The sequence below is a fragment of the Calypte anna genome, chromosome 11 (genome assembly GCF_003957555.1).
Source record: "Calypte anna isolate BGI_N300 chromosome 11, bCalAnn1_v1.p, whole genome shotgun sequence".
NCBI classification, from domain to species: Eukaryota; Metazoa; Chordata; class Aves; order Apodiformes; family Trochilidae; genus Calypte; species Calypte anna.
Window position 1 is genome coordinate 6,995,715 of NC_044257.1, and position 15,191 is coordinate 7,010,905.

A 15,191-nucleotide genomic window follows, 5' to 3' on the forward strand; every position below is an offset into this window, starting at 1 on the left:
CCCTCAAATTTAAGGCTACTGCTTAATAAAGCAATGCATTAAGCACTCTGTCTCCAAAATAGAAAGAAATACTGCCCTAGCCTCTACCATGTGGCATCTTTAGGTTTCGGGGATTTCGTTTAAATCTGAAATTTATGTCCAGAAGAAATAAATTATTAGATTGTAAAAGCAGCTGGGGAGGGAGTAAATATAGCCTCTTTTGTCCTCTATATCATTTCCCCAGGAAGATAATAAATGTATGGCAAGCGTCTTGTGTTTCCTCAGTTGTACAAATGCTGTGTGTGTGTTGTATTTCAGACGTGAAGCCTAAATTCCAGACAGGAAATCCTGGAGTTATACTGTGCTGCTGTTGCCTACTGCTGTGGTGCTGGCAGAGCCCCCATTACTTTTACTGTTCAAAGGAGTGTGAAAAATAGTTGCATGAAGAAATTTAAAAGGCCTTGGGTATATCTCTGATTTGCTGAGTAAGGGATTTAAGGTGTAATCCTAGGGTTTATCATCCAGGCCAGTGAATGGCAGTGGGAGAAGTGGTTGCAGGCCTGGCTGCTAGACTGAGCTAAGGATGGAGGTTCTGCCCTGGAGCCTGATCCCAAAAACCAGTTTTCCCAGGGTGATTTTAAAGAGCATGAGAGAGGCTTCTGCTAATTCTTCACTGCCTTACCTGTTCTCATTGCTCTGTGAGATTAGATACATGGAGCAAGTTTCACAAGTAGTCAGGAAAAATAGGGCCTGATAAGAACAAAAGAAGTAGTTGAAAAGTCAGTTGGTAGCTTGCTTTTCTGCAGCTGGGCTTGTGTTTAGGGGTGTCATCGCCTGCATCTCTGTGCTCTTGTTGGGAAGATTGCTGGTATTTTCAGCCCAGCCTCCTTTCAGGGGACCTGAAAACAGCCCTGGAACTGCCTCACTGTTTCTCAAGTTGCTTTCAGAGAAGTATATTCAATCATATGCTAATATTTGCATAATTAATACTTGCTTTAACATCATATTTTGAGATTAGTTTTATGTCTCTCCTTGACCAGAGGGGAAAGGAATAAAGGTAAAATAACTTAGAATGCAGTTTGTTTCCAGATGTTGCCTGGTCTGCCATTTTTGCTTATGTTAAACAGAAAGGGGAAGGAATGCTTGATGCACGGGCTGGTGCACATCTGAGGTGACCTGACTCGTGCAGTGACTGCTCACGGACAAGCTGCTAACGCTCTCTTCTTTCTTCACATTTCATCTTAAATAGAACAATTTATCAAGATACTAATCTGTGTATGGGTGATGAGGTGGTGAGGCTTTGTTGGAAAAATCTAGATGGCAGAGATAAGACTGGATGCGCTGATGGGATCACCGCAGAGACAGCGCATGGCTTTGTGTAAGGTCAGCTTGGGTTCAGCGAGGTCCCATCACCCCAACTCCACATGAGCCAGCCCAGATTTGACAGCAGCAGTCCTGAGTTTATCAACTCAGTCGTGCTTGAGCTGATTAGCTGCAGAATGTCTTCTGTGTTTTCTGTGCTGTGTCCTGGGCAGGCGGCATGGGCACCCCGAGGTCGCCTCTGCGCAGAGCACGTCTGCAGAACCAAATTGCCTCAGCTTTGCATTGTGCAGGAACAGCCAAAGTGCTGCCTGCACTGTGCCAGCCCTGGGCAGAGCTCCTGCCTGACCACCCTGCCTCCTCATTTGCTTCTCTTGCACAGTTAAACCTGAATAAATTGCCATGGGCATTGAGGTTTGACTGTGTATAGTGTGCCTGTTATCTGTGTGTTACATTACTGTGTCTCCAAAAGGAGCAGAGAGGAGGTTTATAACATCCTTCTGAAAAATTTGTCCTCCTTTAGGGCTGACACATGCTCTTAGTCTTTGCATGAAATCACGGTTGTTAAAATGTAGTATCTCACTGTTTAGGAGGCAGATTTTCCTGAGACTAGTGATGCTGTGGTAATGGAGTAGCACTGGCTGGAAAATCCCATTTTTTAATAGTTACAGTTGTTTCACACACATACCACTGTGATGTTGTCTCGCTGTTTTGTTTTCTAATTTCCTGGAAGAGGTTGCTTGTGTTGGTGATATTTTGGTCCCTCTTTTACTTATGAGAACAAATTCTTCTGGGCTCTTTCATACTACTAGCTCCTCTGGGGTTAATTCCTCAAGGCAGTGGGTTGAGCACAAGCCTGTCTGCAGATTTCTGCTCTGCTGGTGGCATGTACACTAATGGAGCAGCATGTAAAGTACTTCTATAAACTGTGGCCTTGCTATTTTATAGCAGAGAGACTTGCATTGGAAGATTTTTATGCCCCTTTTGAAATGAGAAACCAGCAATAACAGCCATTACATCCAAGGCAACAGGTCACTGCCCAGCCATTTTGTCAGCCCGAGCAGTATGTGGGTGCCCTGTGACAGGAATATTTATCTGCCTCTAAGAAAAATGTATCCATAACACACGGATCTTTCAATTTGTGAGATCACTATTCCGTTAAAGGGAATTTTCCTTTCATTGCTATTTTGTAAAAAATCACCAGTAGGAGTCTGTGATAGGCTGTAGCCTGCCAATGGGTAGGCATGGTGCAGGTGATGCCCAGATGCCTGTATGTGCTGATTTGCTCTAAGGAACTTGGGTCAGCTGCAACTCCCATCGTTTGGTGGAGGATGATGCCCAAGTGAAGACTGCAAGATATACCCTGGTTAATGTCTGCATTAAAATTCACACTTAGGGCTGTTTTATACCTGCTCTGTAACACCAGGAATAATTGGTGCAGAACCCCCCCCCCCCCAAAAAAAAAATCAGATGGTGCTCAGTGACCCTTGCCATGCCATAGAACAGCAGAGCAAGTGAAGGAGCCAATTTTAGGTTGAACTATGAATTTTCTGGCTTTTACTGGGTTATATTCCTATGGAAATGGTCACTCAGTAAAGCTTTTGTCTGTCCATTTTGACTGGTGATTGCTAAAAGTACCATATAAAGCATTTCCATTTTTTTTCTAAGTATTTTTTGAGAAAAGGGCATGAGATTATGCCAGCTATGGTGCTATAATAAAGACCCAATCAGGAAATTATTTTGTACTTATAGAGGAGTCACAAAGGGTCCCATAATGATGATGCCAGCCTTCACAGAAATGAACAGTTAACTGGCTTCTGCTGTGTGATTTACCTTAGATCAAGGAGGGACTAGTGAGATATGCTTCAGATAGGCTTCCAAAAGAAAGTCAAGAATTTTTGAGAGAAATACCTAAGGATTCCTGAAAAATTATCTTCTCTTGTCAATGATTTTGGAAAACATTGCTTCCCTGAGTAGGATAGAATAGTAAGTGGAGAGAAACAGGTTTGCCCTGGGCTGAGTGCTGAAGTTTTTGGTGTAGCACAGGCAACTGAGCATATCTGTTGGAAGTAGATGCTTTCTGTGATTAGCATGTGGCTTAGATTTGAAAATGGACTGGAAATGAGGTGTTAGCATTTATGAAGACAGCTTTGGATGGTCATTGCAAAATCTGGCAAAGGGCATCATGCTGCTGCATGCCAGGTGGCTGACATTGTCCATTGAGGCACAGGTGTGCCAGAAGTACCTGGGCTGACCAAGCCAAGGTGAAAGCACCGAGTGTGGTTGGCAGTGTGGTGCTGGGGTCCTGCAAGCCCTCTTTTGCTCTCAGGATCAGCAACAGCTCTGGGATTCAGTCAGAAAGAAACGGTGGGGCTGGGGGAGGAGTGGAAGAATTCTAAAAATATTCTGGTTTTACACACTTCTGACAACAGTGATTAAATTTGTCCCTCTCTTTTTACAGTTAGGATGTGTAAGGTTCTTCCCTCAGCTTGTTTTGATCTTGTGCATGGCATACTGGAGACTACAAGTCACAAGGACGCTGATAAATTTGCATTTCTGAGTGAAATCCTCAGGAGTGTGCAGTCCCTCGGGACAGGTATTATTAGCTCCCTGGTTTCATTGGGTGCCTCAGTGAATCATGGTGTGTTTACGGCTAGTTTCTCCAACGGAAGACTCCAGTTATCTCTTAATAATGTATTCTCCTGTGTTTTTTATTTCCAAAGTACCACAGCAAGGAGATTTTCCCAAAGGCTTCAGTTTGCTTTTGTGCTTCAGCGTTTTACCCAGTGTTTTTGGAAGAAGTGTATAGACTTTGCAGTGAGGCATTTAATGGAATATGAGAGGCTATGCCAGGCATTTGAAGCCTTCACTTGTAGTAAGCTCACCTTGGTTTATTCTGAGGTTTTAGAGAAGAATAGACAGAGGTGGCTGGTCTAAAAGACTGATGATACCTAATTATTAGTCTCAAGTAGAAAGAGGAATGTATGTTAGGTGAGTTCTCAAAGTCTGATTAGGATTAAACAACCTGAATTAGAAGAGACAATAAATTCATAAATCATCTAAAAAATCCTTAGCTGGTGTGAGAAAAGGCTGGCGCTGGGAAAAATAACTCTAAGAAAGATATTTGTATAAAAAGGTAATTTTTCAAAGCTAGAATGACAGAAATGCCTATCAAAATTCAAGAATATGTTAAAGTGAACAGAAGAGTGGAAGCAGAGAGACAAAACCAAGCAAGTGCATTGTTGGGACGATGCAGCGCGGCAGCAGAGCACACAGCCCCTGGGGTGCAGAACAAAGGCCGAGGCAGCAGGGAGGGGGGGGTTCTGCCTCTGCCTTGGGTTTTACAGACCAGTGCCTGGACAGTTACAAGTTCAATATACGGAAGAAGATTTATCAAAAAATATGTATCAGACGGCATGTAGTTGGTCACTTGTGGGAAGTACCTTTTTTTTTTTTTTTTGATCCTGTAAATATTTTAGAAGTTCTGAGTCTCCCCATATAGTCCAGATGAAGTGACAGGTTCTGGTCACCAGAGAAGCCTGGCAGGTTTCTGGGGGCAGCTCAGAGTATTCCCCAAGTGTGTGGGAACTGAGGGGGGCTGCTTGACTTCCCCAGAAGGTACAAAAATTCTGGGGGTGCCAGGACCAGCTCTGTCCTGGCACAGACAAGTATTTCTGTGCCCCAGTACCAGCTAAAGGTGCTTTTGGCCCCAGAGTTTGTGCAGGCATTAGAATAACTCCCATGCAGATATTTTCATTGGAAACAGCCAACTTCACCTTCTAACTGACACCAAACCTCCAGGCGTATTTTCTTAGGCACTCAAAGAGATTTTTTTTTTTCCTTGGTTCAATAACTTGTAAAGGACAGCTTCCTAACTGCATTTGTTGAAGTGCCACCTCAAAGTGTGCTGACATGGGGACTGACTGACGCATGGCAAGTTATCAGATGCTCAGAGATGAAGGAAGCTGTAACACAGGCAGCCGTTTGCTTTCACAAAGGATGTGCCACCTTTCCTTTGCCTCTACCTCGATTTCAAGGGATTCTTCAAATAAAGAAGGACATGTGAACCTGTCTTACCTGACAATTTTTTTTTTATTGAGTACCATGATAACTTGGAGTTCACTTGTTACAAGTATTTTATGTAGTGGGTGAAATACCAGGGGAAAGGCAAGGAGTAATACTGTGTTTCCTGAAAAACTAGGATCTAAGCATATAGATGTCACTGGGTAAGTTACCTGAAACAACTGGAAGGGTAATTAACACCTGGTTTTATGGGAAACATTGGTTACCACTATCAGTTTTAATGAAGTGTATTAACTAAATTGTGTTCTGTGTATTCATTCAGCCCTGTTTATGGCACACTCTTGAGTACATTTACTGTTTGTCAGGAGTGCAAACTAGTGAACATATGAGGCTTTAAGACAGGCCATCTGTTAGTCTTAGACCCTTGGATAATTGTCAAACAGTTCTAAAAATAAGCACATACAAACTGCAAGGGGCTGCAAGGGTGATTTTTCTTTACAGTCTGATAGCAAAAGGAAAGGAGCAACCAGGAATTTAAAATAAAAATAACTAGGTTTATCTTATAAAGCAAGATTGCTCACCTTTTCTTCCTTTCTCTCTCTTTTTTTCCTCCCCTCGCCTTCAGTGTGATTTTCTTTTTCTAATTTAGCTTTTTTTTTTTTCTTGCTCTTATGGGTCATGGCATCCCTTGAATGCCTCTCCAGTTTAGGATTAGAGCAGCACCAATTTAAGGCTCACAGCTTTCTGTTGAGAGCATAATCTCTGATGGCTAAAGCAAGGGTCATCTTGTGTCCTCTGCCTAAAGTAATCTCTTTATAAAGTCAAGGCATAAAGATTTTGATCTTTATGGGTTGCTGTTAGAGGGAAATAGTACCTGTGCACATTATGTGTGTGTGCTTATGGCTGTGTAAGGAGGAATAATGGCTGAGAGAGATTTTTGGACTGTTTTGAATTCAAAAGATGCAAAACATTATTTGAAAAAAAGGGTGCTGCAGATGGTATTTTGTAAATATTTGGACATTAGCTTCTGTTTGTAGCAATTTGGAGTTTTTGTTTTGGTTGTTGTTTTATATATATATATATATATACACATATGTTCAAGTGTGAGACTTGCATCTTTGCTTCAAGTCAATGCCTGAATCTGAGGTTTAGTTTTTGTCTGGCAAGCCACATGTGTTGAAAGCTCATGGAGAACTCACTTGTTCCCCCCCAACCCCACTCCATGAGGGACAAAGGAGAATGGAGAGGAGTGGGCCTGGCTTCAGGCAGTCCCCAGCCAGGACCCTGATCCCTGAGCTTGGAGCCAGATGGTGCCTGAATGGGCAGCAGAAACCTGGACAGGGAGGTGGGGAGAGGCAGGTGGGCTCTCACCTCAGTGTTCATTCCCTCTTGCACATTGCGAAAAAATAGAGGGATGAATAGGAATCACCTTCCATGTCACTAGATCAGGCAGTTGTGTTCATGCATCACCCCCCCCTTGTGCCCCTGTGTTTCCAGACTGGGTTGGGTGGCTTTGCAGTGTCACAGCTACACTGCTGTCCCCAGGCACTGGGGAGACAGCCTGGGCTGGCAGGGGCTGAGAAGTGATGTGCAGGCAGCAGTACTGTGTGCCTCCTCTCCCTAGCACCCAGCATGCTCATGCATGCAGGTCACCCATGGCTAATCACCAGTAAAGTTTCATGTTGGCTGTTTGTTGTATGTATCTATTATTGCCATAATTCCTATTGAAATTATTTAAGGAATTATTTATTTTCATTTTAATGGGATTTTGAAGGGGAGAGAGAGCCTTTATATAACCTCTAATCAGAGTCCCAATCTCTGTGTAACACTGCAGAAGTGCTTATGAATTTCACTGGGAGGTGGCACAGCCTTGTTGTGACATTTCTTAACCCCTGTATAACATGCTCCTTTAGGAGTATATGCTCACACACATAGACAGTATACCTTTAAATGGCTGGTACAAAATATCTAAATACAAAACAGATGCACAATGGCACTATAGACTGAATGTATTATGGCTTCAAACCATTATCACACCCCTCGCAGTTGCATTTTATTTTTTCACCTGCTCCTGTGTAGTACACCTGTGACTTGCTGGCAGTGAACACCATTGCAGTGTGGGAGACTCCCAGCTTGAGTGCCTGGCTTGGAGCTCTGCTCCATCATGTGCTGCTTTTGTGTGTGTGTGTGTTTTCTCTCAGTCTTTATATAGCTTGTAAGAGTTCTTTGAACTGCTGTAAGTGATCATCTTTCAAGCCTGATGCTTTTCCTTCCTGACACAGTGCTCTGAAAATGGAGATTGCCATGCCAGTGTTTTCATAGTAATGCATGTAGAAAAACAGAAAAATATTCATTGTAGATGTCCTGCACAAATGGCTTGATCTGCATCCAGAGGGCAGGCAGGGGGTGTCCCCAGGGAAGATCTGGAGAGCAATCAGTATCTACACGGACAATAATCAGCCAGTGTTTGAATTTTTTTTGTTTCCTGCAAAACCTGTCACCCAGTTCCTTGGTCACAGACACTTCCACGAATGGTTCATTTGGGGATTGTGCAGCCAGTAGAAAATTCTGCTTTAACACTGCAACAAGCCCGAGGCTCAGGGTAGTTGCATTTTTCTCACTGACGTGGCTAACAGAATTGTTATCCATTTTGCATGATTATTAAGAAAATAAAAGAAGAAATTTTTCAACCTTGTCCTATAAATAAGCTGTGAGTTACTTGATCTTGACAGGTGACTTAGTGCTGCTGTAGAGTTTTCCAGCTGCAATAATGCCTCAGAATGATGTATTCAGTGGGGTATCAGCTGTGAGCCATGTGTAAGCCAGGGGGCCTAACAGGAGCTGTGAAGAACCATTTTTAATGTTCAGCTTCCAAATTATGTCCTGCCTCCTGCCAGCCCCAAATGCATATGTGTATGGATGGCCTTGTGTGCAGGTAGGCATGTGCAGATGCACACCAGCATACCTGGAGAGGCTTCATTTTTGTGACTGCTCTTTTTTCCTTTGCAAATTGCCAAGGCCTTTTTGTTTGTTTGTTTGTTTGGGGGTTTTTTGTTTTTTGTTTTTGTTTGTTTGTTTGTTTTTTGTTTTTTTTTTTAAACTATTAATTCTAGAGTTGAAAAATCATTCCCAAGCAGTTTTCTGTCAGCTCACCCTCCTGCTGGAATGGTGGGTGAAGCTTCTTAATTAGTCATCAGAAGGCTGCTTGAGTAGAGAGAATCCTCATAGTGTTTTGTTTCAAAACTCTTGCTCTCTTCTGGCCTTTATGGGTTCATTCTGCTGCCTGGAACAGCCCAGTGTAGCATCAGGATGAAAGCTAATTTTGCTAAGGCACAGGGCATTGCTAATGCCAGAATTTATGTATTTTTCGATTGTCTTGAAAGTTTGGTCATCAGGGGCATTTTCTTTGTGGGCACACAAAGAGGTGCCTAACATTAAAGTTATTTGATAAAACATGGGTCACATACACACGTGTGAGAGAAGAGACATAAGAACTGAGTGTCTCAGACACTTTCTGACATCTGCAAAGAATGTCAGATGTTCCAATAAGCTGCACACATACTGGGGGCAGAGGGAGTAGAAGCAAGAAGGTAAGACATGATGGTTGTTAGTAATAGGAGACAGAAGTTGCCATGCCAGGTGGTTTTTTTTGGGTTTGTTTGTTTTTTTTTTTTTTAAAACATGTTTGTGTGGTCTCAAATGCATTGTAATAGGTAAGGAGCCCTATAGTGGCTGCATAGGATCCAGACAGGCTTTTGTGGGTCTCCTTAACACAAGCCAGTGGTGGCTGTGCAGGAACCTGGTGGCCTGGTGTTTGCCAGCACTTGGGCATGCAGGACTTAACACATTTTGCATGTGGCTTGTGCAGGATCTGTTCTCTGAAAGACAGGGAGATGATGTGGTGCACACAAGCTCTTGTGTCCAGAGGCATTACAGATATGTCTGTGAGGTCCTGTGTAAAATGTGGCTCTATTTATCAACTGCTTGGTGCAGGCACTAGTCAGCATATTGATAACCAGTAATGCATGCAAAGGGAATAAATGGTACATTCCCAAGATACTAAGACAAAATCAAGATTTGCATATGAGAAATGTGTATTTTATTTTTTAACTGATAGCTCTACAGCATGGCTAGGTTCTCAGCTCCTACCTGACCGAGCTCTGAATAGCTGCACAATTTGATTATAATCTGATTTTTTCTTTGTGTAAACTCTGCTCACAAACCCACTATATTCATTGTATAAGGAGTGTTCAGAACATATTATTAACCTGTGTTTGAGGAGAGAGGGCTCACAATGAAAGCTTCATTATCAGATTTAGAGCCACATACCATTCCCTTATTGACCTGCCTGGTGTAATCAATGCAGCAGCCACACAAGTTTGAAATCATGTTCCCTGACTGTAGACCATGTGTCATGCATCTAGTGCTGATTTTGCATTATCTTTTAAATGACACTGCCTAAATAAATATGGATTTGTCTTCCATGAATAGCCCTACTTTCGTTTTGAAGATGGTAAACCTTTTGCTTTTTAAAACTGATATTTAGGATGACCTAAAAATAGAACAGTAATGAAGTGTACTAGAAATGACCATTGTTAAGTGCTGAGGAGTGTGCCTGAGCACAGAGAGTGAGTGGCCTGTGTAGTCTTTAACATTTTCATGCTTTCCCACTTAGGGTTAGCCGACAAGCTTCTTGTCAGCCTTGCCATTGTGTTTGTAGGGCTCCATCCATCCTCTTTTGTGAAGTTGTTACTTGATTTGAGAATAGCATCCACTACTGCAAAGGTCATTCCTTCTCCTGGTGAGCAAAAATTCTGTGGATAGCAAAGTAAAAAGCCACTGGATTTTACATTTTGTGATGTTAAATTGACTGAAAGCAAAGTAGTTTAAATTATCCATTCACTTGATATTAGGCAAGTATAATGCTCTGTTCCCTGAGAAGCTTTCCAGGTCTTTGCACAGTGCTTCTAGGGTTTGGTTCCAAAATATTTAGTGTGACAGACTGGGCTATGTTCAGAGGACTAGTTTTATAATAAATAAGGACCAGTTATTTTACAATTTCATCACTCACTGCCTTTAAGTAGAAAAGGGCTCCTTTTGGGTTTGTGGCAGCTATGGTGTTTCTGCTGCCTCTGTAACCGTCTGGCACGGTAAAGCCTGGCTGTTATTGTGTGGAGTTTCCTCACAGCCTGCCAGCCACAATATCGCGGATAACTTTTGCCATCATTTAGGAACTCAGCAGCACTTCTGACACCTGGTGGACACTTCTCGGGAGTGCAAAGTCCAGAAATTCTGCCTGCAAATGGGTCACTGCTGCCTGCCCGCCCGGCCCCCGCATCGCGGGCTGCCCATTAGCTCTTTCCACAGATGGCTTTCATTAGGGAGACAGCATCTCTGGGTGAAGTGGAGGATCAGGCTTTTTCCTGATCAAGATGTAACTGGATAGTGTAGAAGGACCAGATGATTTATGAAAAGTTAACATATCGTACTTTATTTTAAAGCTTCATCATAGTAAATAAATAATTGGATTCAAAATTCATTTCATGTTTAAAAACTTATTCTTCAAGCTGGTGGACTTGGCCTGCCTCTGGTACTGGGCAGATGGAGGCTAGTAAAATACCCTAGTCTTGAAATATCTCAAATTAATTTTTTTATTTGGGGATGCTGGGGGCCAATTCAAGAAAAGCTCACCAGGAAGCACATCTCTGGTTGCCCAAATAGTTGAATAATAATAACACAAGTAAAACTGAGCTTATATGTAGGACTGAGGTTTCAGTCAGCATGCAAAATGTAGGTGAATTGGTACTGCTCTAAAAATATGTTTCCAAGGTTGACTTCACAATTTAGTGGCTCCTGCACAAAATGGCAAGACAGGTCAGCGTGCTCTGATGCAAGGTACTGTGATAACATGAGGCTATTACAAACCTACCAAAAGGAAAAAAGGTTACAAAAATAGCTCTAGACTGCTGAAAGAAATGTATAGAGTGAAGTCTATTTTTTAGAGAGATTTAACTTCTGGGTTACATGTCCAGCCTTTTTTTCTGTTGGGTCTATTACCCTGGTGCCTGAACTGGCTGTTCAGCTGTTATTGCAGAAGTATTTCTTGGACTGAGAAGTGTGTGTCACAATCTGGTGTCTCTTGCTGCCAGTACTTACACCCGGTACTAGTGAGAATAAAAGAGTAAAATATGGCCAGGGTTCCCCTTGTGATTCAGATTTTTTTTTCCTTTTTTTTAATTGTTACAGTTAAGGGAATCCCTAAAGGCAGTTTTTTGCCCATGAAGTGTTACCACTCTCTTTACGTGTATTGAAAGGGTGAAAAAAAAGAGAAACCCTCATGGCTGTACTCAGCTTGTAGCATTTTTTTCCAAGTTCATGCCAGCATTAACAGATCTGTCAGAACAAAGCAAATGTGTCATATTGGCAGCTGTTACTTATGAGTACTTTTTCTTTATTGCATTTTGTTTTGTAATAACTGAGAAGCTTTTATGTTGAGCTCTGCATAAATGGTACTGAGTAGGAGGGTATGGGCATGCTTTCTATTATTCTGCCCCTCATGCACGTCTCCTTTTTTCGTCTTTCCAGAACCACACATTGAGCCAGCACGCACAGTGAGCCACTGGCACTACAGGACACCTCTCTGCAGAAGACTTGACGGTGGCACAGTGGGGAGGACCATTTGAACATTACATCCAATCAAAGTGTCATTTGCAACCCAGATGTAAAACTCTAATGATTTGGCCATGAGGCGCTGCTATTATAAGCAGCTGGAAATGAATATTAATGGATGAGATTAAAAGTATTCCATGCTCAGTATTTTTTATTGTCCTGCTTCAGCTAGTGTACTTTAGAGCTTCTGCTTCTGACTGAATTTATAGTGTTAGATAAATCTGCTTTGATGCTGTTGCCCTTTGTTGCTTCTTGTATTATATTGATAGTTAAAGATTAGGTGTGATTTTTTTTGTTCTTTTTTGTTAACTGCTTTTTAATTGCAATTTTAGGTAACTGTGCATTGTGACGTGATTGCTTGGCTATTGTCTGAATATTTCTTTTTAATTTTTTAATTAAAAACTAATGCTTTGATTGGATTTGCCAGTTCACCGGACAGTGATTAAAACTATGTAATGAATATAATCAGTTTCAGTGCAACTGGATGGTCTGCTTTATAAATGTGACTTAACCTGATTGCAATAACTAGTACAGTTCAATAAAGGGAATACATGAGCTTAGCGTCAGCGGTTGTCTGTCTGTCAGTACATCCTGCAGCCCCTCTGCTGCCTGATGTGTGGGAATCACAAAGGGATGGCTCCCCTGACAGCAGAGAGCGTTCTGTCCCCTAGGAGGAAAGAAGACTGGGAGAAAGCAAAAGCCACGTTCCAGCATCTGGCATCGTGTTCACTCCAGGATGCATCTCCTGGGCTCCCCTGGTAGGTTGAGGTGAGGTAAGAACATTTTCTAAGAATCTGGGCACTTTTACTCAAGTGAACAAGAATGAAAGGGACTTGGTTCATAGTTGCTTTGACCCCATCTCTGTGCTTCTTTCTTCCAATGTGTGCATGTGTGTGTGTGTATATATATATATATATATATATATATATGAAGCTTTCTGGAATGTATACAAATAAGCAAATATTAGATCAGGCCTCTGGGATAATAGTAGGGAACTGTATATTTCAAGCACACGGACTTCTAGGCCCACAGGTATTGTAGCTCTATGTAACTGCCATACTTCTGACAATTGAAACTGCCATCATGCTTTAGCCATTGCATTAGCCTGCCAATTAGCAGGCTTTTTTTTTAAAAAAAAAAAAAAAAAAAAAAAAAAGACAACAACAAAAAGCCCCAAACACAGCAAACAACATAGTGTATGTTAATGTGGTAATGTATATATCCAGTCAGATGAACAGGGTTTTTTAGGGCTAGGAACACTTTGGAAAGTTAGTGAGATGCAGTTCTCATGGTATCTCCTGCTTCAATGTGTCATAATCATCAGGTTTAGCAGTTGTGACAGCTGAAATGATGTGGTTACCCAATACCACAACAAGCAAGGCTTTGCAGGGCTGTGGCATGGGAATATGAACAGTTAAAACCTTCCAAAATCACTGCATTGAACTAGAGCAAAACTGGTTGTCAGTGTTCTGTGTCTGGGCTTGGAGTATGTAAGTGACATTTTGTAGAAAAAATGTTGTCAAGGACATTTAGTCAGCGCTCCAATCAGTTTATACAGCAAGTTCATTAACAAGTGCAAGGTCACAAGTTGTTGACACTGCAGATGGCATTTTCAACACTTAGATTCCTGCTGATGTTGACAGTCGTGTTGCACACTCATAGCTCCCTCAGAACAGTGGGACACACTGTATGTAAGGAACAGCTACTGGGCATAACCATGGTAGGGTCATCCCTACAGCAGGAAGCACCATAGAAAGTGCAATTTTTTAGCTTTAGGAAAGTTTCAACTTTCTCAAAAAAAGATGAAGCAATGTCCTATTCAGGGGAATTGGTAGATAAGTTTTTATTCTGCTAGTTATTCTGCTGAAAATACTGTTACATGGACATTCAGAGTTCAGGGCTCAGCATTTTGATTTGTGATAAATTTATGAACCCTAATATAAAAAAAAAATAATTACTTTTTTTAAATTCTGAAGACAAACTTCTGTTTTCATCTAGATAATTTTTAGTTTTGCTGTTTATGCAAAAAGTGATCCATTTCTAGAGAAAGTGTTAGTTTTCTACCTAATTTTTTTTTCCCCATAAACCATGACACAGATGTTTATGGCTAGAAAAAATAAGCTAGTGAGATCACCAATTCATTATTCTCATTCATAATGTATGCATGCTCCTCACAGGCAGCATTTTAAGATGGGAAATGGAAAAATGTCTTGCAGTACAGGCTCATAGGTATGTCCTTGAGCTAGCAAGAAAAGCTAGCTGGGAACATACATCAGCTGCTCTGCTACCAGCTTGTATGCTGTCTTGTCTGTGCTAAAAGCAAAGCAGCAGATTCTCACAACAGAGTGAAAAGGGAGGCTCTTTGCCCAACACTGGGTTCACAACGATGCTTGGCCTCTTCTGGGCAGGCCTTTGGAAATTAAAAGGATGGTGTAGGTTTCTGTCTTCAGGAAAAGGTTCTGCGCTGGGAATCCCAAGAGTGAACAGATGTTTCCACACAACTCTGATATCAGCTTTAGTAGTTTGAGCTGTGGTCCTCTTCTGTAGGTGCTCTGGTGTCTTACAGTACTTGGGTAATATTTCAACACTAATGGACAAATGCAATATGCACAAAAGTGCAGGGGTATTTGCCATGAATCTGTTGAGTTGCTTTGTGGGTTATTTTATGTAACCAGGCTTATACAAATTGTCATTGTACACACCCCAGCAAGGGGTCTTGCTGTCTTCATATCTGCTTTGTCCAAAGAAATACTTTTTTTTTTTTGGGGGGGGGGGGGAGGGTGGTGAAGGGGGGTTTAAAAGCTACTGCACAGAAGTGGAGGGAGAGCTATCAGCTCTTCTGCTCCTGCCATGGAGCTGCATCTGCAATGTTCTGGACCCATAACTAACCGAGTTGGTCCTCACCCTATGCCAGGATGCAGGGCTGTTGTCTGAGCCTTTTTTGCAGGGCCTGAGGTTTCCCCAGGCAGAGCTGCACCAGCAAGGGTGCCAGGTGGCAGAGCTCTGCAGCAACACGTGGGTCCTTTGTCTGGTGGTTCTAGTGCAATTTATCTTTTTTTTCTGTGCTGCTTGTCCCACTTGGGAGCAGGGGCAGAGCAGCCCTGCATTGGTACAAAACACAGCTTTGCTGGCATAGCTGCAGTCACACCAGGGAGTGCTTCACCAGGATAGTATATAGTTCCTGTATCAGTTAAAAGCTC

At 42.1% G+C, this 15,191-nt stretch overlaps 1 protein-coding gene across 3 annotated transcripts in view; it reads left to right on the forward strand.

The window, feature by feature from the left end:
• ZNF423 (zinc finger protein 423) overlaps nucleotides 1-12,546 on the forward strand; it is a 228,052-nt gene extending 215,506 nt beyond the window's left edge. For all 3 annotated transcript variants that reach the window (XM_030457955.1, XM_030457953.1, XM_030457954.1), the window contains one exon: nucleotides 11,908-12,546. In XM_030457955.1, coding sequence (XP_030313815.1) covers nucleotides 11,908-11,937 — 30 coding nt within the window. In that variant the 3' untranslated portion in view covers nucleotides 11,938-12,546. The remainder of the gene's footprint in view (nucleotides 1-11,907) is intronic.
• The last annotated feature ends 2,645 nt before the right edge of the window (nucleotides 12,547-15,191 follow it).